This window comes from Cydia pomonella, chromosome 17 (assembly GCF_033807575.1).
Source record: "Cydia pomonella isolate Wapato2018A chromosome 17, ilCydPomo1, whole genome shotgun sequence".
Lineage (NCBI taxonomy): Eukaryota > Metazoa > Arthropoda > Insecta > Lepidoptera > Tortricidae > Cydia > Cydia pomonella.
Window position 1 is genome coordinate 2,649,897 of NC_084719.1, and position 25,492 is coordinate 2,675,388.

At 38.0% G+C, this 25,492-nt stretch overlaps 1 protein-coding gene across 1 annotated transcript in view; it reads right to left on the bottom strand.

The window, feature by feature from the left end:
* LOC133526877 (hemicentin-2-like) overlaps positions 1-25,492 on the bottom strand; it is a 212,865-nt gene that overhangs the window by 109,939 nt on the left and 77,434 nt on the right. The window contains exon 2 of the mRNA XM_061863707.1: positions 24,860-24,950. Within this exon, the coding sequence (XP_061719691.1) occupies positions 24,860-24,929 (70 nt within the window). The 5' untranslated portion in view covers positions 24,930-24,950. The remainder of the gene's footprint in view (positions 1-24,859; positions 24,951-25,492) is intronic.

Consider the following 25,492-nt stretch of genomic DNA (forward strand, 5'->3'; position numbering starts at 1 on the left):
GCCGTCTGTGTTGCCACGCTGAATGGCTAAGGATATTTGTTGGACCAGATAAGATCTAGCCCGGGGGTCGCAGCATCTGTCCCTCAACCGGCGTCCAATCTCTCTAACCAGCTTCTTGGCCTCGGCGCATCATGGCCCAGCCGTTTCGACAGCGATCGGAATAAAGTCATAATGCAGACATTTTGCAAGCGCTCTAGCTTATCAAGCAGTTCCTCCCTGATGTCCACATAAGAAATGTCCCCATAATCGAGGGGTGGCAGTAGGAGAGATCGAGAAAGACAGATTTTAGGAGAAAGAGGAAGAAAGTTTAGCAGTCGCCTCAGAGAGTGTAGCGAAGCAAACAGCTTCCTACTGACCTCCGATATATGCGGCGTCCATGAGAGTGTGTGGTCAACGATGATACCCAAAATAATGACTAAAAATGCTTTCTTCTTCGGGGTTTTTTTCAAAAATGATTGATTATGATTTTCAACCAAACTTTTACCACAATAAAAGTTGATTAAGGCTATTTTTTATATTACTTTATTATATCGCCTTACAGCGTAAATAAAAGAGTTGTAACGGATAATAATATGATCTCATCCTGCCAACGACTGCGCCAGTTAGTTGAACCTTTTAGATTAAAGAACCTTTAAGAACTGGTGTTGTGTGTATCCATGGGCGACGGTAATCGCTTACTGTCAAGCGATTCGTCTGCTCATTTGCCTCTTATTAAAAAAAAGCGGTAAAAGTTGTCCATTAAATCCTACATTTTCGGCTCACAGGGTTCAAAAAACTGCCCGTGTAACCTTTAGCTGAACCCACCCACGTTCGTACATAATACTCCATATATTTACGAGTTACAAAAGTTTCCTGTACATTTTTGCCGGTCCGACCGAGCGCCGACAAAAACTTCCCGGCGTAATTAAATAGTTGCACACATTCGAATAATACGCGACCTTTACACACACACACAAGCATGCTTACTGTATACGTATACAAAAGATGGCTTCCTAATAGACTCCGCAATTTGAAACATACTCGCGTTTAAAGGTTTGGCTTTCCAGTTAAAGTAGTGATTCTGTTAGTATAGTGATATGATAGTTTTTGTTTTGAAAGGTGGTTCGATAATTTCCGTATCATTTCATTTCGTGCCTATTCTACACTATTATATTTTAAGTAATCAACGCGAGAAGAGCTCAGCGAGGGTGCGGAGTGTTAAAGTCGGCAACGCGCATGTAACTCCTCTGGAGTCGAAAAAAATGGTTATGGATATGATCTGTCAGTATCAATAGTGAAAGGAATGGATATATACTGGTTTTGAGAAACCGTTTGATAACCAGAAATTACTATTGGAATAGGTCTCTTCTACATTAAAAAAACTGCTATATGTTTTCATCAGCATTTTATTTGTTATGGGCGTTGGTAAATCACGTTCAACCAAACCCACGCGTCAAATATTATCACGATCCATAATTCAAGCCACTATTATGCGCATAATAATGCGCACAAATAAATTAATAACTGACCTGGTTAAATTCGGAAAGACAAAGTAAATTGATACCTTTATAAATTCATATTATCTTAAGTAGTTATGGTTAAGCAGACCAAAAAAGAGATGGCGGGATGACCTCGACGCTTTTTGCAGCGACTGGCGCGAGCGTGCACCAAGCCGTGATGAGTGGCGGAAGAAAGGGGAGGCCGTTGCCCAGCAGTGGGACACAAGATAGGCTATTTAAAAAAAATGTTATGCCCTGCCCTATCATACCATTACAACTTTTAACAATTCGTGTCTTATTTTTCAACTTTTGCTTTTTAAATTACATTGCTTAGGTTTTTTTAATACCACGTCGGTCGCAAACAAGCACGGCCCGCCTGGTGGTAAGCAGTCACTGCAGCCTATGGACTTATTGCAACACCAGCAATTATTGCAATAAAGTTATAGAGTCACTTTTGTAAAAGATGTAATATTTACGTACCCGATTCGAAGAATGATTAAGACAATTTTAAGATCTTAGAAAGTTCTTTAAAAGATCGATAACTAAACGACATGTCAAAATTGACGTTTATTTCGATTCCGCTGTGATCCCGATACGTTTTATCCACGATATTTCTAGCGTCAAAGTGACATTGGTTGCCCGAATCGAGCTGCTTCTGTCAATTATACGACATACAAACGATATCTAAATGAAACGTATCTTAACCAGAACTTATCGTTGTCGTATCGCATTCTTCGAATCGGGCCGTTAGACACATATTACCGAAATATAAACGATTATTATCAAATCAACAAACACAATGTCTTTTACTTTTTTTGAATATATTAGAAATCTTTTGTTTCTCTATCCGTTGGCTGCTTATCTACTTTCCGCAGTGTAAGGGTTGGTGCGATGACAAATAACGCAATCATTCGCATGCAGAGCGGATCGCGGCGATTTGTCGCTGGGACGTTGTGGTGCTTGTCAGGGGTAAAAAATGAGGGGGTGATGCGAAGGGTAGGGGGAGTAATGATTGAAAGGAAAACGACGTGAGTTTTCCCCGTTCGTTTGAGTCATTCTAAACGGGAAGATCAACTATTTTCAATCAAACAATGAATATAGTTACTTGCAAAAATACAATAAGGAAATTCGTGAGAAGGTAACAGGTAGGTCTACAGTTTTGTGAGGGACAATGTTTTTAGTGTATGATATCTTGAGAAGATATTAAATTACACAATTCGATACCTCATTGGTTTTTAATTGGGTATGATGCGAATTCGACACGACTCTAAAGGTGACGTTCGGTTGTCAACTGCAGCAGTGCAGCAGCGGCATTACAGTTGTGGTGTCATTGTTGCTGCCGCTGCATCTGCAAATTTTCTAGGGTTGCCTATCTCATCTCTGCAAAACATTAAATCACGAGAATTAAAGGACGAGTCACGCTAGAGCGGTCGGGGTACGGGCCCGGTGTTCGACACTGCCGTTTTCTATATAATGCATCACGTGATCACCGAGCACCCGTCATAGAAAACGAAGTGTCGGAAGTCTCAGCTCTGTTCCGGACCATTTTAGTGTGAGGCATCCTTAATGCATATTGTTATCTGAACGTCACCTTAAGTGTGGAGTGAGATCCTTAAGCGCGCGGTTGTTTTATGCGATAAACGCTGCGTCAACGGAATCTGGGATACATGACAATGAATGTGGGATATATGACAATGAATGCGGGATATATGACAATGAATGTGGGATATATGACAATGATTGTGGGATATATGACAATGAATGTAGAATATATGACAAAGAATGTGGGATATATGACAATGAATATGGAATATATGACAATGCGCTTACTGCTGCGTTGACCGCGCAAAACAATGTAGTGTCATTAGATTATCTGATGTAAAATGGGTGTGCGACAAACGCATTGCGTTTAACGTAGAATTTATCGCATAAATCTTAGGCACTGCGATCATCAATATCGTATCATAACTAAAAAATCAAAACCTTAACAAATTGTAAAATTTGAATACAGCTCGCATCGCAACTGTGTATCGATGTCAGAGTTTTTAGCGTCGCTGAAAAAGCTGTACGAGTACTCCAAAGCGTTTTACAGCACTGAAAATGGACACTGTATTCAGCCTCAGTGGGCCGCGCTGAGTTTCATTCAGCTATCACTTTCCAGTTGAAAAGTGATTGCTGGACTTTTTGAAGCAGGTTTACGATGCCTTTTTTCTTTTACTATTTCCGTGTAGGTATAGTTCCAGAATAAGTATGGATAGCTTGTGCATGTATACGATTCCAAAGGTATACTTTTACTGTATTTAATCGATACTACACAAGTTTAGTTGTGCTATATGAAGGTACTTTGGATAACGGTGAGTGTAAAGCCTTATTTAAGGCTAAGCATTTGGCCTCATTGATATCTTACCCCGTGCAGAGTTCTTCCAGGGGCCCTATCCAGATTTACGAACTTGTGCTGGTTTAGATCTTATTTATTATAATACCTTGAAGACCGCTCACGCGTGCAAAATGAAGTGAAAGTTCTGAGTGAGAGAGTTCGTTAAATCTGTATCAAGCTCAAGGGTATCTAATAAGGTATCCTAAAGCTAAAAAATCGTAGGTTATTCGATATATTGTTAATTAGCCACTACCAAGAATCAAAAACACATTGCAGCGTTAATAAAGGTCGGTAGTAACAAGCTGGTAAAATGTGATGTACCAAGGCCTTTGAATTCAATGATTTTTCGCAAGAAGCAGGACAAACGTTTGCTCGCCTACATGCACTCGTCTGGATGGAAAGAGATAGAAACATCACGCGACAAAGTCCCGCGGTACTCGTCCCAGTGAGGACAATAGTCACTCGGGTCCGCTCGGTTTGTCCCGTAATTGGATGGAGTACACAAAGTACCGCGACTCACAAAGTCCCGAGGACAAAGAGTACAGCTTAGTATGATACAATATTTAAAAAATAATTATATATATTCAAAAATGAGAATGCTAACAAAGAAATGTAAATCTAAACGTAAACAAAACCAATATTTAATAAACTATCTTAGAACGTAAGTAATTAATTTATTGTAAGAAAAATAAATCGTCTTCTCTTTATAAAAACAATAACAATAACTGTTTCATCTGTAGCAGAATTTTGATGTATAATAGAAATATATTCGAGTATAAAAATTATAAAAATATATAAGTGAAAAAAAAAACTCACCGTAGTGATAAGATTGTAGTTATTTTTTTTTAAATAAATGAATGCTTCCCTTCAGCTCATTACGTTATTTTAACGATTGACGCAATTCCTCTTACTTAATTAAATACATACAAAATTAAAATGAGATCCCCAAAAAAACACGTCCTTCAAAAAATTCACATTTGGTTTAAGTAGTTTTTAAATTAGGTTTTATTGCTGTGCCATTAGTTTTTAGGCTAGGTCAGGTTAGTATTTTTGTTTAACGTTTAAATATTATAGTAGCTCAGGGGTTCCCAATCTTTTTCAATCCGCGGTGCACGTTTGCAAGTTTAAAATTTAATCTCGGTTAGGCTATTCGAAATAGATAGGTAACATCGTGAGGAGGATTGCCTCAGGACGCCCCTCTTTACTGTATACGACCCACCACAGCGCCGCGGCGTACAGTTGGGAACCCCTGTATTAGCCACTTAGTAATTTTACTTAGGCAAATACCTACATCATATGAATATCTGAAACGTTTTTTCTCTAGTGGAGTAGGTGTATTACCAAGTTCCTGTTCCGCTCGGGTCGGCTCGGTTAAACAAAATTACTTCCCCAAACACGAGCACAAAGAGGAGCAAAAAGCGCATAACGAGCGGCTTGATTACCCGACAGACTTCCCCCCATAGACGGTTTATAGAGCGTTTACAACGAAGACAAACATACAAATAATACAACTCTTATCCCCTTATTCATAAAACTTAGCAAACTTCTGTTAATTTTTGTCCTTTTATACAATGAGAAACACAAATGTAAAAATGAACGGTAGAGACAGACGATTACCAACGGCGTATATGAATAACGCCAATAGTCACGCCGTGTGAGGTGATATAAATGTACGTCATACGTATATCCCCAATCCGATATTGCATAAAATAAATAAATAAATATTTTGGCTGTTCCATTGAATAGTTATTTTTTGGTATTCCGCCTTTTCGCCAAAGTTTTACTATCCGAATTTCACTTACCAACTAACTTTTCGCAGATGATTTTCTTTGGCAACCAATATTCAGCAAATTTTAATTATGCAATACAATACAATACAAATCCTCTTTATTGCACAACCTCTGAAAAAATGTACATGGAAACACATAGAATACATGAAGATAGAGGTAAACAACAGGCAGCCTTATCGCTACAGAGCGATCTGTTCCAGACAACCTTTAGGTAGTGGAGAAATGAAACTTAAATTAACTAATTAGGAGGTGCAAAAAAACTAAATAGCAAACTAAATTATATATAGTTTATATTCATATATAGTCTCGGTTACAAGTTCATTTACTTTAAAAGACACTGCACCTACTTAATCTTTCTGGTTTAACCCATTGGTTGACTGGTAGAGAATGCCTTAAGGCATTAAGTCCGCCATTTGTACCTTCATGTATTGTGCAATAAAGATAAAATAAATAAATTAAAACTAAAACACCCTTAAAATTTAAGTCTACAACAGTAAGACAATACATATACATACATACTACTTACATAATTATATACCTTTAATGGCATGTAGAACTGTTAATTACTTTATTATTATGAAAATAACATTTAAAATAAATCATCTGCGAAAAGTTGGTTGGTAAGTGAAATTCGGAAAATAAAGCTTCGGCAAAAAGGCGGATTATCCTAAGATGGACATAGAAATTGGTTTCTGTATAAAGAAAAATACAACATTTTAAACTTTCATCATGCTGTGCGTCAGACCAATTAGTTGCACTACTCGTACCTACATCATTATATGTAATACAGATACTTGAAACATGCTCACCATTAGAATTGAATATTTGCTGAAAAATGATAAGGTCATAATCGCGGATATAACTGAAATGAAATAATATTGAAGTGTGGTCCTATGTGTAGTGAGTGGTGATTGTGAGTCTATACTCCATCTAGTAGTACCAGTCTGTGTTACTGACCAGCGGGGACCACGAATGGACTTTTCTGTTTTAAGACCGCAATTTCGCAGGCGCGGAAATGTGTGGAGCGCTAGGCGAGGTCACAGACTTACTTCTACATCGGTACTGCATTAGGGCGTCCGCTAGATCGCGCGGGTGCACGGAGCGGGCGCCCGCACGCGGGTGCCATTGTAGCCGTTATAGGTAACATCCGTCGCGTTAGCGTCACTCATACAATTTTTCCCGCATTCATCCGCTGATCCGCTCCATTGAATCGCACCAGCTAGCGGACGTTCTAAAGGTTACATTCAGATGGCGACTGTAGTAGCGTTAAGGTGATGGTCGCATATCAACTGCAGCTGCATTACTGTTGCGGCGTCGACGTGGTCGCCTCTGTATGTGTCAATTTCCTTCATAAAATAAGTGTCAGAAGGAACTTCATAATCAGGACAGTAACACGGCGGCGAATGTCACTCATTTTACCAAAGAAATCGACAGATACCGCGGCGGCAACAACGGCGCAGCAACCGTAATACAGCTGCAGTCGACACCTGAACATCACCTTTACTCTTGATTCCACAAATGGTGAAAAGCTGCAAGGGTTTTTTGAAAATTTATTTACATGACTGTCGCGAAAATGGGCACGTAAGGCACCATAACCACATTAAACTAATCGCAAGCACAGCACAAACTTCTTGAGGCGTCGTCCTAATACCATCGATCGATTATCGCAAATTCGCGCAAATTTTACTCGCGCGAACGCGCAATCAAACATAATCGCGTAGTCGCGTTGTATCAGGATGACCCCTGAGACTATCAGGCTAATTCGTACGTACACTGACTTCGAAATTATATTTGAATCATATTACTATCCTGTTATTATATTACGTACTTCTCCGTACATGTATGGGCGCGGGCGAGACGCATATTAATAACATGATTGAAATATCATTCTGATGTCAGTATAGGTGGGAATTGGCCTGTAGGAGCAAATCGCAGCAGTAACAGCGCACACGAGCCATTCCAAGTGCAGTAGCACTTACGAGGCCTGCAGTAACGCGCGTGCATTGTTTGCGCGGTGTTGCACCCGTGGTGATAAGCTGCAGTTACATGCGCGGATATCTAGTAAACGTTATATTGGAACAAACAGGGTAAAGGTATTGTTTATTCTTCTTCTTCTTCTTCGCGTTGTCCCGGAATTTTTTGCCACGACTTGATCCGAGCCGCTTGGCAATTAATCCCTAGAATTGGCGTAGGCTCTAGTTTTTACGAAAGTGACTGCCATCTGACTTTCCATCCCAGAAGTTAAGGTATTGTTTGATGTAGTTTATTTTAATGTAAATAATTAAAACAGTTTTTTTATATGGCTACTGACAGTCTAAAGCATTAAAGCTAGATCCTTAAATTCAAATAGCTCCACTAAGGAAGCTATAATATGGGGTTCTTAAAAAAACCGGACAAATGCGAGTCGGACTCGCCCAACGAGTGTTCTGTACTTTTTAGTATTTGTTGTTATAGCGGCAACAGAAATACGTTATCTGTAAAAAAATCAACTATTCATGAGATACAGCCTGGTGACAGAATGACAGACAGACAGACGGACGGACGGCGGAGTATTAATAATAGTGTCCCGTTTAACCCTTCTGGTACAGAACCCTAAAAAGGAGAGCTACAAGTTTTTAAAGGGTCGGCAACGCGTTTGTAATACCTCTGATCTGAAGTCGCAGGCTTCTATAAGCTACAGTGACTTATTAACATCAGGCGGACCGTATACTTGTTTGCCACCGACGTAGTATAAAGAGTTACGTTTATGAATCGTAAACGGGTACAAGCAAAACATTAAACAAATAGAATTTGTCGGGAGAGGAGCAAATCGCGGCAGTAACGACACACGAGCCATTACGAAGTGCAGTAACACTTACGAAGACTGCAGTAACCGCGCGTGGCGCATTGTTCGCGCGACACTGACGCGGTAATGCACCCGTGGTGATTAGCTGCACATGTGCGCACTTACCAAACGTTCTAAAACAACGTTTAGCACTAGGAATTTCGTCCATTGACCTACCTGTAACCAGGCCTATGGAAATCTCCGCGCGAGCTCAGATTTATGCTTACGAATCTCGTCCCGTTCACGGTACAAAAGTAAGCCAGTTGGTTGCCACACGCGCTAACGCACGCACGTTACCGCGCGCTCTAATATGCTAGAGATCTTACGAAAGAAATGTCTTCCACACGAAAAAGTCACACAACTTGTAGTGTGGATGGATGCAGGCATTATTCATTATGTTTAGAATCTTCGCCACGATCAACTTTAATAACAGGTAACATAAATAAGGAAAACAATCATACAACATTACATACAAGTAAAACAATTGTAAATGAATGATTAAAATACATAATTTAAGACATAGATTTTATTTTATTTCACTCCACTGTTTAAGTAGGTACTTATTTGTAAAATCATTGCTAAGCGTAGGCAACCCTAGCGTTCTGCCGCTGCGCGCCGTGTGGAGAACGGCGCGTTGAAGGTCACTCCATTGTATTATGGATAACATTTAAACTTGTAATCTTAAAGAAAAAAACAACAGACTGTGATTTTATATAAAAAAAATTAAACTCTAGGTCTAAACTTAAGCAATATTGTATAAGTACTGTTTGTAAACGACTGTATGTTTCTAGAATATAATAAATAAATATTATTATGTATAATTAGAACTATTATAATTATAATATGTGTTGTAACTAGCTATTACACGCGCGTAATTATATTTACTTGACATCATACTGGGTCAAGTTGAAGGCAAGCGCGCTAGTGGAAGAGCCCCTGCAAGATGGTTGGATTCCATGAGACAAGCATGTGGTTCCATGCAGAAGGCAGCCCACATAGCCCTTGATCGCGTTAAATGGAGGGACATAGTTGTTGGTCACGATCCTCAGGCATGAGGGAACGACGAAGAAGAATAAGAATTTTATTGCTCTCCTTTCCATGATACCGGCGGTCAAGGCCATTGTGTGAGCGAAAAAGCAATATAATTATGCACGTGCGATAGAGATGAGAACAGGAGAGTCAATGTATGAAATTCCTCATGCTAAGCGTTATTTCTTTACGTTCAACTTACAATATAATATCTTGCGCAATGATGCAAAACAATCTGTTAGGGACATGTTTGTACAGCTCTGAAATGGCAGTCACTAGGTATGTATAAAGATTAGTCCCGCTCGATTTGTTTAAGATTGTCTCATAATATTTTATTACCGATTTCTCCGTGACTTTATCTGCGTGGGGCGATGATGGTGATGACGATGATGATAGATAAAATCATATCCCTCATCCATCCTATGTTCTTCCTCGGGCCTCAACCTATCGCCATACTTAATTTCATTTGAATCGATATAGCAGTCTAAACGTGAAGACGTAACAGACAAACAGGGCTTTTTTTGCATTCATAATATTAGTAGGGATATTATCTACCGAATTCACATTGAAGTTCACCAATGTTACTCCTTGTAATAACATCAAAAACCGCTACATTTCTGTTCAACACGGTGGCACAACTCCACGAAGAACGTGCAGAAATCTAATTCCTTGTAATCTGCTGCACTGCACGGTGTGCACTATAATGGCAGACGACGTGCGGCTTCAGTCCCCTCGGATAACACAAAGAACTGCCAGGACCCAGTTCATATGTAACAACTTGTTACGGGTTTGATCTTATTTTGACACAACCTGGGCGGCTACCACTAGCTTGATACTGACATACAATGAGAAAAAAACCATTGAAATTGCATTAAGGTTTAATGCTTTAAACTGTTCCATACTAGCCTATCAAACAAAGTAGTCAATTTTACTGTTCCGATAAGACAGTAAATTTTACTGTTTTGAGTAGGTGAAATGTAGTGACTTGACTGTTCGTTTATTTTTATTATTTTTTCAATACTTGTTGTAATGTTCAAACAGTTAATGTTACTCTTCTTCTTCCTCGCGTTGTCCCGGCATTTTGCCACGGCTCATGGGAGCCTGGGGTCCGCTTGACAACTAATCCCAAGATGTGGCGTAGGCACTAGTTTTTACGAAAGCGACTGCCATCTGACCTTCCAACCCAGAGGATAAACTAGGCCTTGTTGGGATTAGTCCGGTTTCCTCACGATGTTTTCCTTCACCGAAAAGCGACTGGTAAATATCAAATCATATTTCGTACATAAATTCCGAAAAACTCATTGGTACGAGCCGGGGTTTGAACCCGCGACCTCCGGATTGCAAGTCGCACGCTCTTACCGCTAGGCCACCAGCGCTTAATGTTACTGTTTTTCAAAAATTTGTTGATATTGTACGAGTATAAAGCAGTTAATCTTACTGAAAATCACTTTAATGTGCGTTTGGCAAATCATATTTTTTTAAGTGTTTTATTCGCGGGCGAGTGTTATCCTTTTGACAATACAGTCCTAGTTTTCAGGTGTCATCGTTTGAGTTTTGCTTCTGACGTTTTGTAATTGAAAAACCTACCTCCCTGTTAAAGTATAGAAATTTGTACAGACAGAAGTCACACTTCGCTTGTTTCTTCTCAGGTGTGCCACAGCTTCGTCTCGAGGGGCTCGAGTTGCGAGAGAGCTGCCAATGCAATTTTGTTCGCAACCATGCTATCGGTATTTACTTTGTTCTAAGGAGTTTCGTATTTTTCTTGAGTTTATTATGTATACTATGAAATACGGACAAAATATGATATCTATAAATAACCAACCAGAAACGGCAGATATAAACGTTAGAAACAATAAATTACAAAATTATTTGATGCTACTGACTATAGTTAAAAAAATTAAGTAAAAACCCTACATGTCTTCTTATGTTATGTGTGGCTGTAAATTGTTTAAGAGCTTAAATTAATTAAATAGGAGTTACTTAATGTCCTGATCCCTTCGTATTCGTTGTATAACTACGTATAACAAGGGGTTTTGCCCATACATCATTTTTATATCATATACTTAGGTATACATAGATTTTCTTGTGTAAAAATGCTTTCTTATGTGTAGTTTATTGTCTGGTTTTCGGAAATAAAATTTCTCATTACTTTAAGTTAACCCGTTAGTAGTTAACTAAATATTATTTCATTACCTCTCTTCTCTAAATATTTATTCAGTATTTTCGGTTTTGTAACTGTGCACACACAACAACAATTTACTTACATAAACCATTTACAGTAGTTCTCAGAAACAAACGAAAGCTAAACTAATTGATATTTATAAACTTACTTTCATTAATCAAGTTATGCAACAAAAGTTCAATGTTAGGTTACCGGGAACACGTTACCGAGCGTGCGGTGCGTGGCCCGGCGCCATTACCTCGGACACACGTAAACCCACTGGGCACGTATTACAGCCTTAACCACCATTGCAAACCCAGTTTTAATTTGGACTTTATGGCACAGGAACACGGTACACTATTGAATGAATTTACGATTGGCTGTTATAAGGGATGTGGATGGTGCGTTACTGTACGCACTAATCATTCGTCAAAAATATTCCAAGCAATCAAAACAGCAATATTTTGTATCGTAATCGTGAAGCCTAAAGCGACTCTTAAAAAGGAGATTCGTATGCTGATAGAGAAATACGTTTTTTCAGTGTTTCTTAAATATAAATTCAGTATTGAGATATAAAGTTTCTAGTTGATTTGGTATTGATATGATTCGACTTTAACATGACTTGCAGTGCACCTCGCGAGTGCCAATCCAGTATGAGTATCAATAAGTGATCCTGTCGTATCGATAACAAATGATTGTCAACTCATTTGATAAAATGAGTAGCGGATCGAAAGTTCTAATCGCGAAAGCCATGCTGCAACGACAGTAATACAATTATAAGTAGGTAGAGACAAACTTTAGTCGGCCCTAACTATCATATCATTCGATATCAAGTAATATGCGGGATTTCATTTTATTTTCATTTATTCACTTAAATACAATGTAAGTTTACAGTATGTCAATACACCAAAGCACTTACACGCTAAATTATTAAAATTATATATAAACAGAAAATATGTCAGAAAGAGAAATAGTCAAATAAGAAATTAAAATGTATAGATCACAAAGAAAAAAAAATAAAAAAACAAATCATGATTCATTCAAATTATTAAGGAACTGTTTGGCAACACGACATAATTGGGCAAATATTTGTCAAAATGATTTGCTATAAAAAAAAAAAACTAGCATCTAAAGTTAAACCGTCGACATATATATTCTACTACATTTCTTTACGTTGTGTTTCGTACCGCCGTAAACTCGTACGTGAACCTTTCCCGCTTCCAAGTTCCGAGCGATATATAACTTGTTTTCATTTGCCTGCCCCGCACGCTCGCAGCCTACGTCCTGCTTCCGAATAAATACAATCTTTTCATCTCGCGCGTACATTTGTTATCGCTAGAGATGTGCAACAAGCGAGTACTACGGACTAACAGTTAAAAAACCACCGTTTCAATTAGTTCTTCCACCGTTTCCCAAGTGCCGTACGAGATATAACTTGTTTTTTCATATGCCTGCCCCGCACGGTCGCAGGCTTGCGTCCTGCTTCCAAATAAGAATAATGTTTTCATCTCGCGCGTACATTTGTTATCGCTAGTGCTGGGCAAAAAGCGAGTACTGCGTGCTTGAACAGTAAGTAAGTCAGTAAGTAAGTAAAAAAACAGAACAGAACAGTAGGTATAGTTAAAACATAATACTGTCGCATGTAGTAGTTTTCCGGCTGTTCCCTCTTGCTTTTAAATAATTACAACCTATTCATCTCGCGCGATCATTTGTTATCACTAGTGATGTGCAAAAACTAGCGGTTACCGCGGACTTGAAAAATAATGTCCGTTCGACTTGACATATCACTCCGACATTTATGTCAATGATAGTCTCCGACCACGCTAACTCTGTCCCATAGAAGTGCCATACGTGAGATGACAGGATGAGACTTGGCAGAAAGACTTGAGACACTAACAAAAGAGTGCCTCAGGTTTTGAAAGCGTCAACAACGCGCCAGAGGCGAGCATTAACCATTAGCCGGGCAAATTTATTTGTTACTGACATTTTAAAATATAGCCCAAATTAGTCCAGAAGTCAGGACTTCACATCACTAGCGCCCCGTGTATCGATCCGTATAAAAGTCTGCGACATGCACAGCGCCGTGGGCTTTCGCAAACATTGGCCGCGCATAATTCGCGCATTATGTGGTTTCAAAGAACTGTCGTTCTGCGAAAGCGTCGCCTGTGGAAGGAAGACCTTGCATATATTATTTTTAATATATCACTGTATGAAGTATATACATATATGTATAATATATATTGATTTTTGATCATATAAACATGTAGGTCTCCGAAAAAACGCATTTAATCAATTCGCAAGTTCGTAATGATCCCTTAAGTGCTCCGTGAACACACTTTTATACGGAGCACTTAAAAGGAGTACTCAGGTTTCCAAAGAGACGAAGTCACCAAAAACCTCTGGAGTTGCAATCAATTCCTTTCTTATGTTATAACAGTCGTCCATGACAGTGAAACAACCGTTTTCGTCATCACCCACGTAGTATTAAATTTAAAGTACAGTCCAAATGCGAGTACTTATGTCACATCACTAGCCTTCGTGTCGCTCCGCATAAAAAGTTCCCGGCACGCACGCGGCCCGTACAAACAGCGACAATACGTCGCGGACGTGATTTAATTATGGAACCCTAACAAGGATACCTTTAATTCGATGGATGTGCGGTTTTTATTTTATTATCCTGAAAATAAAATTGTAAAAAAGTATAGTAAGAAAATAAACGAGCGCACTAAAGAATCCGACTTGACGGCAATTCATAAGGCAAATAGATTTATATGAAACAATTACTAACTTCTAAATGTGATAAAAAATACCTCAAAAACAAATCAATGCACAACACGTATGATTTTTTTCAATACTCTAAACTACTTATACAACAATTTAGCTAAATAGTTGTTCCATGTTACGAGGATAAGAATTTGAATGCAATGAATTGCTTCTAGATTATCATAAAGTGTGGAAATGATGATGATGACCCTAGAGGGAAAGTGCCTTAAAACCTAAAGTTTGCTCATAGTATGTTTTGAATGTTTTGTCGGTTCGATTCCCGGGCAACCGATTTTTTTTGTATATTAACAAATTTTGGAAATCCCGTCGCTTTCGAAGTAACTGCAATCCACCTTATTGTTTTTGAGCGTATTACATTGTTGGTATTTTTTGTTATTCTTGTTTACCCGACCAGAATGGATACACCCACCTACATATTTATAGGACTCGCAGAACCGTACTCGCAGGGGAACCTAAAAGAAATAAAAACAGTTCATGCGAACGCGAACAGAAAATGCGACTTCCTGCTTTTTGTACACAATCAAAGTGCAAAACCACCACTATTTCATCACGCTCTAATCACCCAACACTGCCGCTGTCCATCACCTCCCCTCCCCCCCCCCCCCTCTTCCTCCTCGTCGCGCGCGCACGCCGGAAGCGGAGGTAACGCGCGCGCGGCACGAACGCTAGTTTACCTAATGAATGGCTCGCGATATGTCTCGGCTTTTATAAGTGTAGTGTTTTGGATTAGTTTAAATACGGTAGGAACTTTCACAGAGGAAATTAAGTAAATACTTAGCGTAGTTAACTTTCTGACTTGACTAGAAACGAACTAGAGTTTTATACTTCGTTGTATTAATTTAACTTAGGTGAGTAACATACAAATAGACTTGGGTAAAGTTTGTAACACGCGACACGGAAATGGAGATGGATAGGATATACTACTCGGAGAGGGGAAACGAATAATGCAACCACTCGTTTCGGTTGGAAACCGCCGGACGGAAACCGTGGCTCCGGGCGGCTTGTACAGTACACTCTTGGCGACGGTCCGTTGGGACTTCAAAAGTGAGCTATGAAAGGTCATGCTGAAGGAGCGAGGCTAGAAGGATCGCTGAAGAAAGGAAGACATGGCGCGAGCTTGTCAAGGTCCTCTGTACCTCTGGGGTGACTTAGGACAACAAAGTTTGCAAGGTAAGTATGGAAAGACGTATTCAAAACTATAACTCTTAAAATGTCAGTTTGTATATCAATATGGCTTTAAAAGACCGTCAGGCTAATTCCAACGTACACTGACATCAGAATAATATCTGATTGACGTCATTTAGATATCGTGCATCTCACTCGTTCCAATGCATGTACGGACAAGTACAGCCGTAATGCACGATAACTGAATGACATCATTTAGTTGTCATTCTGATGTCAGTATACGTTCGATTGCGTGTACCTCAAAGGTCAGCATCAAGCGGATGAACCAACACGCCAAAAGTATCTACCACCCTAGAATATTTTTCCAAATATGGATTCATGTCTACAGTTTGCGTCCAGAAGTATCTGTCACAAGTAAATTTTTCTACACATGGAAACACCCCTTTTTGTTAAGCTATTAGAGAATGGTACGAGTAGATAGTTTTGACGCAGAGTCTGTACCTTCCTAACTACGAGTACCAAAGCATACGATACCGATATGTCAGTGTCAAAAGTGAGGTTTTTGGTTGAAAGGTTTTACGTAAGTGAGTACTCCATTAACTTGGCGTAAATGTACTTAGTATGACATTCATTCGTACCTATCTACTTCTCAACCGTACACAGTCCATCTTCCTTCTTCCCCGTTTGCTACTAAAACCAAATTCTTATAAAACTGCCCTGTGGTCTGTAGCATTATCGTAGGCGTGCTACGCCTGTAGCTCGTAGCACCCACTCTCGTAGCAATATTGCTTATTCAGAGCGCACTACAACCTCATTACGCCCCGGAGTGATTGTAAAATTCCTGCATTTCTATTTCATAGCGTTTCCGCGGGGCATTCGATTTACTTTGCCGCAAGTTTCTTGGAGGCTAGCTCGAGAACGTGATACAATTGGTTTTCAATATCGGATCTGTGGTCACGCGTTTTATAACTGCAAGGAAAAGCATCGCATAAAAATATTTTTATACTGAAATAGATGTTTTGGACCCGGCTATGTCCTTAAACTACGTACAAAAGAGAGATGGACACACTGTGAATGTCATCTCGCTTTGTGTGGTAGGGCACAGCACAACGGATATCATTCCAGATCTAGAGCAGAGCCCAACTGGGGAAGTACCTCACCTTACAGAAAACCAGAATTTCCGCCACTAATACAGTGCTACAAAAATATCAAGCATAAAATATGTTGTTTCCTCCAGCGGCACCCAGATGTCTCACCCGCGTAGCGATTGCTTGCAACAGCGAAACGCTAAGCCTTTTATGAGTAATCCGGCTCGGAGACGGTCTCCGCGTTTCGTTTTAAATCATAAAAAACTAGCGTAGAAAAATCTTGGAGCTGAAGGGATATAGTTTTTCTCTTAGAGATTTGTTGTTTCAGCTGATTTCTTAAACCTTAAATCCTTATACTTGCATTCTGGTTCTAATAGAAAGATAAAATCACGTAAATTTTTGCCTACTGTAAATTAGTCGCTGTAATTATGAAAACGGTATAACTGTATATACCTAGGTACAAAACTTAAGTACCTAATGGCTTGCATATAGTTGTGTACGGTTTCCAAATACGTATAATAATCAATTACTTTGATATCTAGATATTTATGCTTAATATTCATGACAATTAAACTAGTGGGTATGTGAGCTGTAGAACCTGCGAACACCCATAGCAATTTAATCATTAAACTTTCTCACAAAATTTCACGAAAATCGGTTACAAATGATATATAGACCTGCAGAGGAGAATATCCGGCCGAAATTATTAAGCCCTGCCCGCGTAGCCAACGTGCCTATCGTTCACGCTCCGTGGCGAACGAAACGCAACTGTCACAGTCGCACTAATACGGAAGAGTGATAGAGAGATGACTACGCTACGCTACGGAGCGTTAACGATTGTAGCGTTGGCTACGCGGCCAGGCAGGAAACGAATACCTTCGCTAATGCTCGGTCAATTATAAGAGAACAGGATTAAGAAATCTTACATTATTAAGCATTAATATTAACTTTAAACACGAAATGTTTAACACTTCACTACCACGTATAACGAGGGGATTAACTTACCTTTTTCACCTCTAAAACAGTCATAATATTTATTATTATTCGTATATAGTTATAAGTATACATACAAGTATTACTAATGTACAAGATAGACATCTACATTTGACAGAAGGCTTAATTTTTTTCGGAAACAAAAACAAGACAAATTACATAATATAACAAAAACAAAGGAAGTATAAAGTGCCACGAAATGGCCTCATCTCAGCATGTTGCTGGTGGCTTCCCGCGCTGATCTTCCGATGATAATTTGAAATTTAAATCGTTAGTATGACATGTCCGGACACTCCAGACGTATAATTTCACCGAAAGTTATCTCCCTTAAACCCTAAATTATTAGCTCTCATTAAAACATCATAAATAACACCCAGTTATTTTTAGCTGCAAGTAGCAAACCACGCAAAAGGTCACCTAAAGCCATTAGTCGGTCGCCACCCGCTAAATCCAGGCACTTACGAGGCAAGGCCTAGGTCTAGTTTATGGCTACAAGGGCTAGGGCACATTAGCGATTACGCAAAAGGCGCGCTCTTTTTATTGTCTAAGGTCAACGCTTGATAGTATTTTGTTCTAAGATAGCTTAGATTACGAAAGTCACGACAAAATTTGAATTTTAATCTATTTTAAGAAACGAATCTGATAAATCGCCACGCTATCCCAATGCAGGTTTAAGACTTGACACTTTATATACATCTTTGAATTACTTCGCAAAGTTTTTTCTCTATATATTATTCTGGTCAAAAAATTTGGAATTTTGCGTTACGTAATTTGTGGACGCCCCCTTAATAACTTGAATTATTTATTTATTTATTAATTATTCAAATTAGTTACACAGTATTACTACTAAGGCACTGCGAACTACAAAACATATAAAAGTACAAAGATGGGAGAAAACCTGTGTGTTGTTTGAATCATGATTTGTTTTATTAGTATTATTATTTTTTATTGTGATCTATAAATTGTAATTATTTATTTTGCTATTTTTCTTTCTGACATATTTTCTGTTTACGTATAATTAAAAAAATTGCGTGTAAGTGCTTTCCTGTAAGGACATACTGTAAACTTAGGTACATTGTATTTAAGTGAATAAATGAAATGAAATGAAATAAATATAAATGATTGATTATCTTCAAAACGGAGTTAATTAGACTACCGGTGTCTTTTAGAAATTAACTTAATTTAAGCTCAGGCCTTTACCTGCAGAGGGGTTCTGTCAGAATAACTCACAGGAAAAAGACAAGGAACGCTATCATAATAATTATAATAATAATTTTAGTTATCTTAAGGCTTTTTATTTTTTCTAGCTCAGAAATCTACCCTTCAAATTAACGGTGTTTAAAAAAACACGGTGCGCATAATGATGACTGACTTGAACTCTTTCTCTTTTAATCAATGGATAAATCGCTATACCCTGCGACACGACATCTGCCGCGCCTCAATTAAACTTGACAACACGACAGCGACAAAGGTCAGTTGAGGATTATTTAAACGAATGTTTTTATTGATTCATTGGGTATTTACAGAGTCCGCATTTGTTTTGCCTTGCCGCATTTGGTTTATACAAGCTCTATACATTAAAATTCCAAGGTTTACTCAGTAAATAATACGTGAGAGCAATCGGAAGAGGAGAATCTTTTCTAAATAAGACAGTACCGCAGGGAATCCTAGTTAGAAAGCTGGTTTTTTTTTGTTGAAAGAGAAACAACAGAAATAACGTGAACGTAACAAAATTGTTAAATGTTGACTATATCATTCCTTTATTATTACGATTATAGTGTTAAAAAAATCGTTTCTTTATATATATTCTGCATAATATTAGATTTAAAAAATCTTCATTTTAATATACGCTTATGCTTACATCATTTTGAAGAATATTATATAATAATAGCTTTGATTATAGTAGTTTTAGTAATAGACACAGACAATTACCAAAATAAAGAATATGAATTATAAAACGATGTATTTATTTACCTAATCATTGTTGCAAAAAGAAAACACATCTTTCAAAAGACGGATTTAATTGTAGGTATGTACCTAATAAATAATTCCCTAACCTCAACTTTTGGGCAAAGCAACTGGGCAACATCGTGTTGTATAAAACGATTATTTAAAGGATTAATATGATAAGGATTATTAATACAACATCATTAATTGCCTTCGGGTAGTGAGAGATAATCTCGGTGTTAATGAATAAACATGGTTGGGTATTGTAAAACCAGACCGACCTTAATCCCGGAGGACTAGTTGAGGCTGCGTTTATATTCGGAATCAATAAGACGGTCTTATCGGGGACTCCATTCGCACACATATTATTGGTTTATGATTATTTTATTACAAATAATTAATTTTATCTGCACACATCAACCCTCTATGACGATTTTGAAATCTGCAATTTTCTTATCTATTCTCATATTTTCTTATCTGTGGAAATATTATTATTGCGTATATTTTATTTATTTATTTAACATTTTAATTAGGTAATAAGGCCCAAATTACACAAGTTTAAAACGAAAAAGCGTTTTGGCGACAAAACGGCATGGTTCCGTTGAATCACATTGATCTTGTGTCGGATTCGGCAGTTTGCCCCCGAACCTCTGGAACACGACACCCTTCGGCGAGAAGTCCGCACTTGATGGTCCCCTGTACCGGATAATAACTCGGTCCTGCTCATGCATAATTAAAATTATAAAAGCGGAAGGCGTGCTTCGAAAGCTTATGCAATTTATTGTTTGAGCCAGGTATTGTTAAACAGCGGTGTAACGAGCAATTTTTCTAAGCGAGAGATACTCGTGGATTAAATAAATAATTATAACGGGACGATCTTACACACATCGATTACACACTAGAATCACAGTAAGCTTTTGTTACGGGTATCTACTAAACAACGCTATATACCGGGTGTAGCCTGTAACGCAGTGGCTTAATGTGAGCGAATAACTCGCGATGCGGCGCGGCGGCCCAACGGCATTCCGAGATCGCTCACGTAGGACACTTCCATAGGTACCTGTCAAAGGATTGAATTCACCCGCGCCGCGCCGCTTCGCGTTCTTGAGTTATTCGCTCACGTAACCAACATTTATTCAGCGATTTGTGAAAATTATGAATTCTTTAGACTTCCTATTTTTCATACAAATTAAATATTACCTTCAATGTACGTGTCATTAGTATAATTGACGTTGATTGTCACGCTTTAAACATAACAAAATTCGCAATACATTGCGCCTTAGAATAAACTGTAAAAATTAAAATAAAAAAAAATTAAAAGTTGCTTGACAAATGTCGGTCAGTTTGAGGAGTACAGCCTACAGTCTAATTTTTTGCTCCTGTTACAGGAAACACAATAGAACGAATATTCATGCAAACACACAAATGAATGCCTTACCAGGATGTCACCCTGGTACCCTCTGCTTTATTGGCAGGGTCACTACTGACTAGGCTAGGAGGCCGTTAAATGTATTGAACAAAAAATTGAAATTGCAGAACTTAGTCCCGAATCCCGATATTATCATTCGACAGATTTATAATTTGTTGGTTGAGCCGCGTGGATAATTAAAGGCAGATCAAAGATAAATCACGGCGAAGCCGCCGGCTTACCGAGGGGCCTATATATAGGCCTGGGTTTCACTCTGCTCGTGCTCGCGGATAGTTAATGTCGAAAATAAAGATAACAAAATAAATTTGCGATATACCCGGTATAAATGTGTTTTAAAGTTGGGTTTTAATATGTAAGAGCTAGAAATAGAACGAGAAACGAAATAGCAAAACTTAGTTCCGATATTATCGTTCGACAGATTTGTAATTTGTTAGTTGAGCCGCATGATAACTAAAGAAGATCAAAGATAAACCACGGAGCCGCCGGCTCACCGACGGGTCTTCGACATTCGACACGCAGACCGTGACGTGCGATATCTGCAGTCTGTCAAAAATTATATTTTGGGTTAATATAATTTTTACTACTAAAATATTTCCCTGTTTATATAAGAACTTAAGTACCCTCATCACAAAGCTTGCTCCAATTTTTAGGGCTTTCAACTAGTAAAGCCTTAAAAGGCCTTACACGATGTAACTATCGCCTACGCGGAACCCGATTATGGCGGATTATTATCATATTATGGCAGATTATTATCATACTATGGTTACTCTCCACTTCGGCTTTGTAACACCCACGTAAAAATAAGGTAAGCTCGCTAATAACAAGGCTTTTATGGAGCTTAACCCATTTGCAGTGGGTTTATTAAATGTTAAATAAAACTGTTACATTTACTACAACTTTCTTTTGTGTTTTTAATATAGTGATAATTTTATTACTGTATTTTATTATTATTATTTTATATTTTTTTGTGTTTTTAATATAGTGATGTTTATTATTATTTCACAGATGGCGATAGGCTATGCCATTTACTCGTAAAATATACAATACTACATTAAATATACATATAATTACATTACTGCTGATGCGGCGCGACGGCAGCAGTATTGCAGCACGACATTACTGCCGACTGCATCGCTGCCCCAAATATCAAAAATTCGGGGAATAACATCGATTTCAACATTTGCGGCAGCAATGCAGTCGGCAGTAATGTCGCACTGCAATACTGCTGCTGATTGCATTGCTGCAAGAAACATCAAAAAATCGAGCGTTTGCGAAAGTCTCCGTTTCAGCTTGGGCAAAAATGCTTTCGTATTCGTATGTCCTCTGCAGGTCACATTTTAAAAATGCTTTCGTATTCGTATGTCCTCTGCAGGTCACATTTTAAAAATGCTTTCGTATTCGTATGTCCTCTGCAGGTCACATTTTAAAAATGCTTTCGTATTCGTATGTCCTCTGCAGGTCACATTTTAAAAATGCTTTCGTATTCGTATGTCCTCTGCAGGTCACATTTTAAAAATGCTTTCGTATTCGTATGTCCTCTGCAGGTCACATTTAAAAAATGCTTTCGTATTCGTATGCCCTCTGCAGGTCATATTTTAAAAATGCTTTCGTATTCGTATGTCCTCTGCAGGTCACATTCTCAACGGATTCTCGTGAAAGTTCGTGAGCGGGTTCGATGGTAAGATATAATTATTCTGGCGTTTCTTTTTTTGGAAAATGTTTAAAATATTGGAAATTAACATAAAAGACCATTGTGAGTTTGAAGTCTTAACGAAGTAAGTAATTTATATCTTTACATTTCTAAGCTCACAGAACCACAAGTATTAAGGTATTGACGTGTAGACTCATTTGCTACTGGTACCTACGTAGACGATGCCCGAGGCTCGAGTATCGAGATAAACAATTCACCGCAGTTTAAACAGAATTACAGAGACAATCTATTGTACGAAAATAGGTTAGGGCATCATTACGCAACCTTTTATCTCTGTCTTTACGTATAGTGCGAAGGGGACAGATTTCTTGTATTATTGGTCGCACCAAAAAGGCAGCTGCCATTATCGTGACGTCATAACAGCAGTACCAAGGAACTTTAAAGAAACGTCAAATGTGCAGTGCAAACTCTTCGCCGTTGCGTTTTTACAAATTCAACACTTGTTTCTGCTAGTGACGTCACTCACGAAAAAAAATGATGACCTATGATTTAAATTTTGAAATAAAAAATAAATCTCATGTTTTTTATAACAAAATAATATTAATTCGTATTTATTATGATCAAAACTACAAGTATATAAATACTATACAGGGTGTAACAAAAAGAGTGGAGATACATTTAAGGGCATATTCAGCATCGTATTCTTGTTAGAAAATAGTATTTTTTTTTTGTAGTTATTATTAGTTTCATCTCTAAATTATAGTACCTATGAAACTACCCTATTGTTTACTAGCTACTGATTTCTCAATTTATGTTACGGCAGGGTGGGGTAGAGTCCGTCTAAGCCAACATTGCACCTACTTGCATAGAACAAAGTGACTAGTGTCATTATAAACGCCATATTTTCATACAAATTTAATATTAATTATGACATTCCATACATGGTCATTACAAATGCCGTGCAGAGCCAGCTTGGTCTGACTCTAGTATGGCAATCTATTTTTAATGAAGTTGCGGATTTCAAAGGATTTATTTATATTTTTTATGTCGACATTAATTATTATTTGGCAGCGAACATTTTCTGTAGGTAGCTTAAAAGCAGTCGCGTCCCAATTTTTTCCCTTCAAATAAAACTACAGCAAATTCTATTCACTAAAGCATTTGAAAGTCACAAAGCTCGAAAATGCATTCACACGTAGCTAGTGGCTTTAGGGATCTACAAGTTTGGAGCGACAGGGTTCCGCGTCGCGCCGCGCTTTGTCGGAGATAGTACTTTGGATCTTTAATGTCAGAGACAGTTGATAGAACGGTATGCTCTTACCTGATCCCGTTGGCATTATTTTGGGAGGAAATCGAAAAATAACTCACAATTTTTTTTTTAACGATAGCTATTAGACAAATATATATCATTCAAAAACATCACTTAACAGTCAATTCTACCCAGCCGAGATTACTCAAATTTTGCATGAAATTACTTTGCGACTCTTGTGGATAAACTGCAGCTATGCAGAGCGTTTACCAACCTTAGCTGTGAAAAATATTTTAAAAATTAGTCATGTAATAGCTCCGCATACGTCTAAAAGGAAAGAAATTACATTTCCAGAGTTAAAAAAGGAACATCCCGACATAAAGCAGTTTCGAGAACGTTCGCAGCACTTATTTACGAGACGGCAAACTTTCACGGTTACGACTAGTTTCTCGCTTTGCGTCTCTTTCGTTAACGACGGGATAGAAGAGGACAACTGAAGTGCAACGGTTTGACGAAATTTCGAGATTAAAATATTCATTAAAACTTGTTCGGAGCGGTACTAGTTTCGGTGGATTAATGTAAATTGCGAGTCCTGTAGGAGAAGTCATTCATACTTGTCTTGAATTATGTTGAAGTAGTTTTGTCCGTGATAAAGTCCTGCGGGTAGTTTTCTATATGAAAAAAGCCATTGATTTCTATAGTTGCTAACTATCCGTAATATTGCGCTTACTTAAATCTCTTACATCTCTGGTTAAATTATACATAAATTGTAAGCTATTTAAAAAAGAATATTTAGGAAAATCTGTCCCCGTGAAAACGTCTAATCTTTAGATACATATTTAGTAATTTTCGTTTAGGTATGTGAACGTGTGAATTTACCCGCGCATATGCCGTGTTACACGCAGCCTACAAGTTAGCCTCTGCCCACACTCACCTTTGATGAGATGCGCGGCGAACACGAGCGCGGCTGTGAACGCGTGTAGACGCCAAGCGCGCGCGCACATGTTGCGTCTTCTAGCGCCGAACTGGAACAATAACAAACACTTTGTTAGAAATTAGTAATGAAACTAAACACTGTGATCTTTTATTGTTTTGGTATTAAATACAATTGTATAAGACATTTTTTAACGATGTTTCCCACCTATGCACTGACATTAAACATCTCACAAACATCAGTGACAGTCCATAAGTCTAAATTAAAAATTCAAAGCCATCTATTGCTTAGATTAAAATGTCAAGTTATTATTGCTTGTGTATAACGAATCCATCATCCATCAAGGAGCTATATTTATTTATTTATTTTATTTATTTAAACATTATTGCACAATCAAAGAAAAATGTACAAATGGCGGACTTAATGCCAAAAGGCATTCTCTACCAGTCAACCATTGGGTCAAACAGAGACATATATGTTGGTGCAGAAAATATTCATAAATTATTAACCGAAAAACAAAATATTATACATATATTTAATCATAATAAAAATAAACCTACAAAACTATGACCAAATACTATTAATTATATGATATACATATTACTACATGCTTATACATTCAAGATGGAGAAC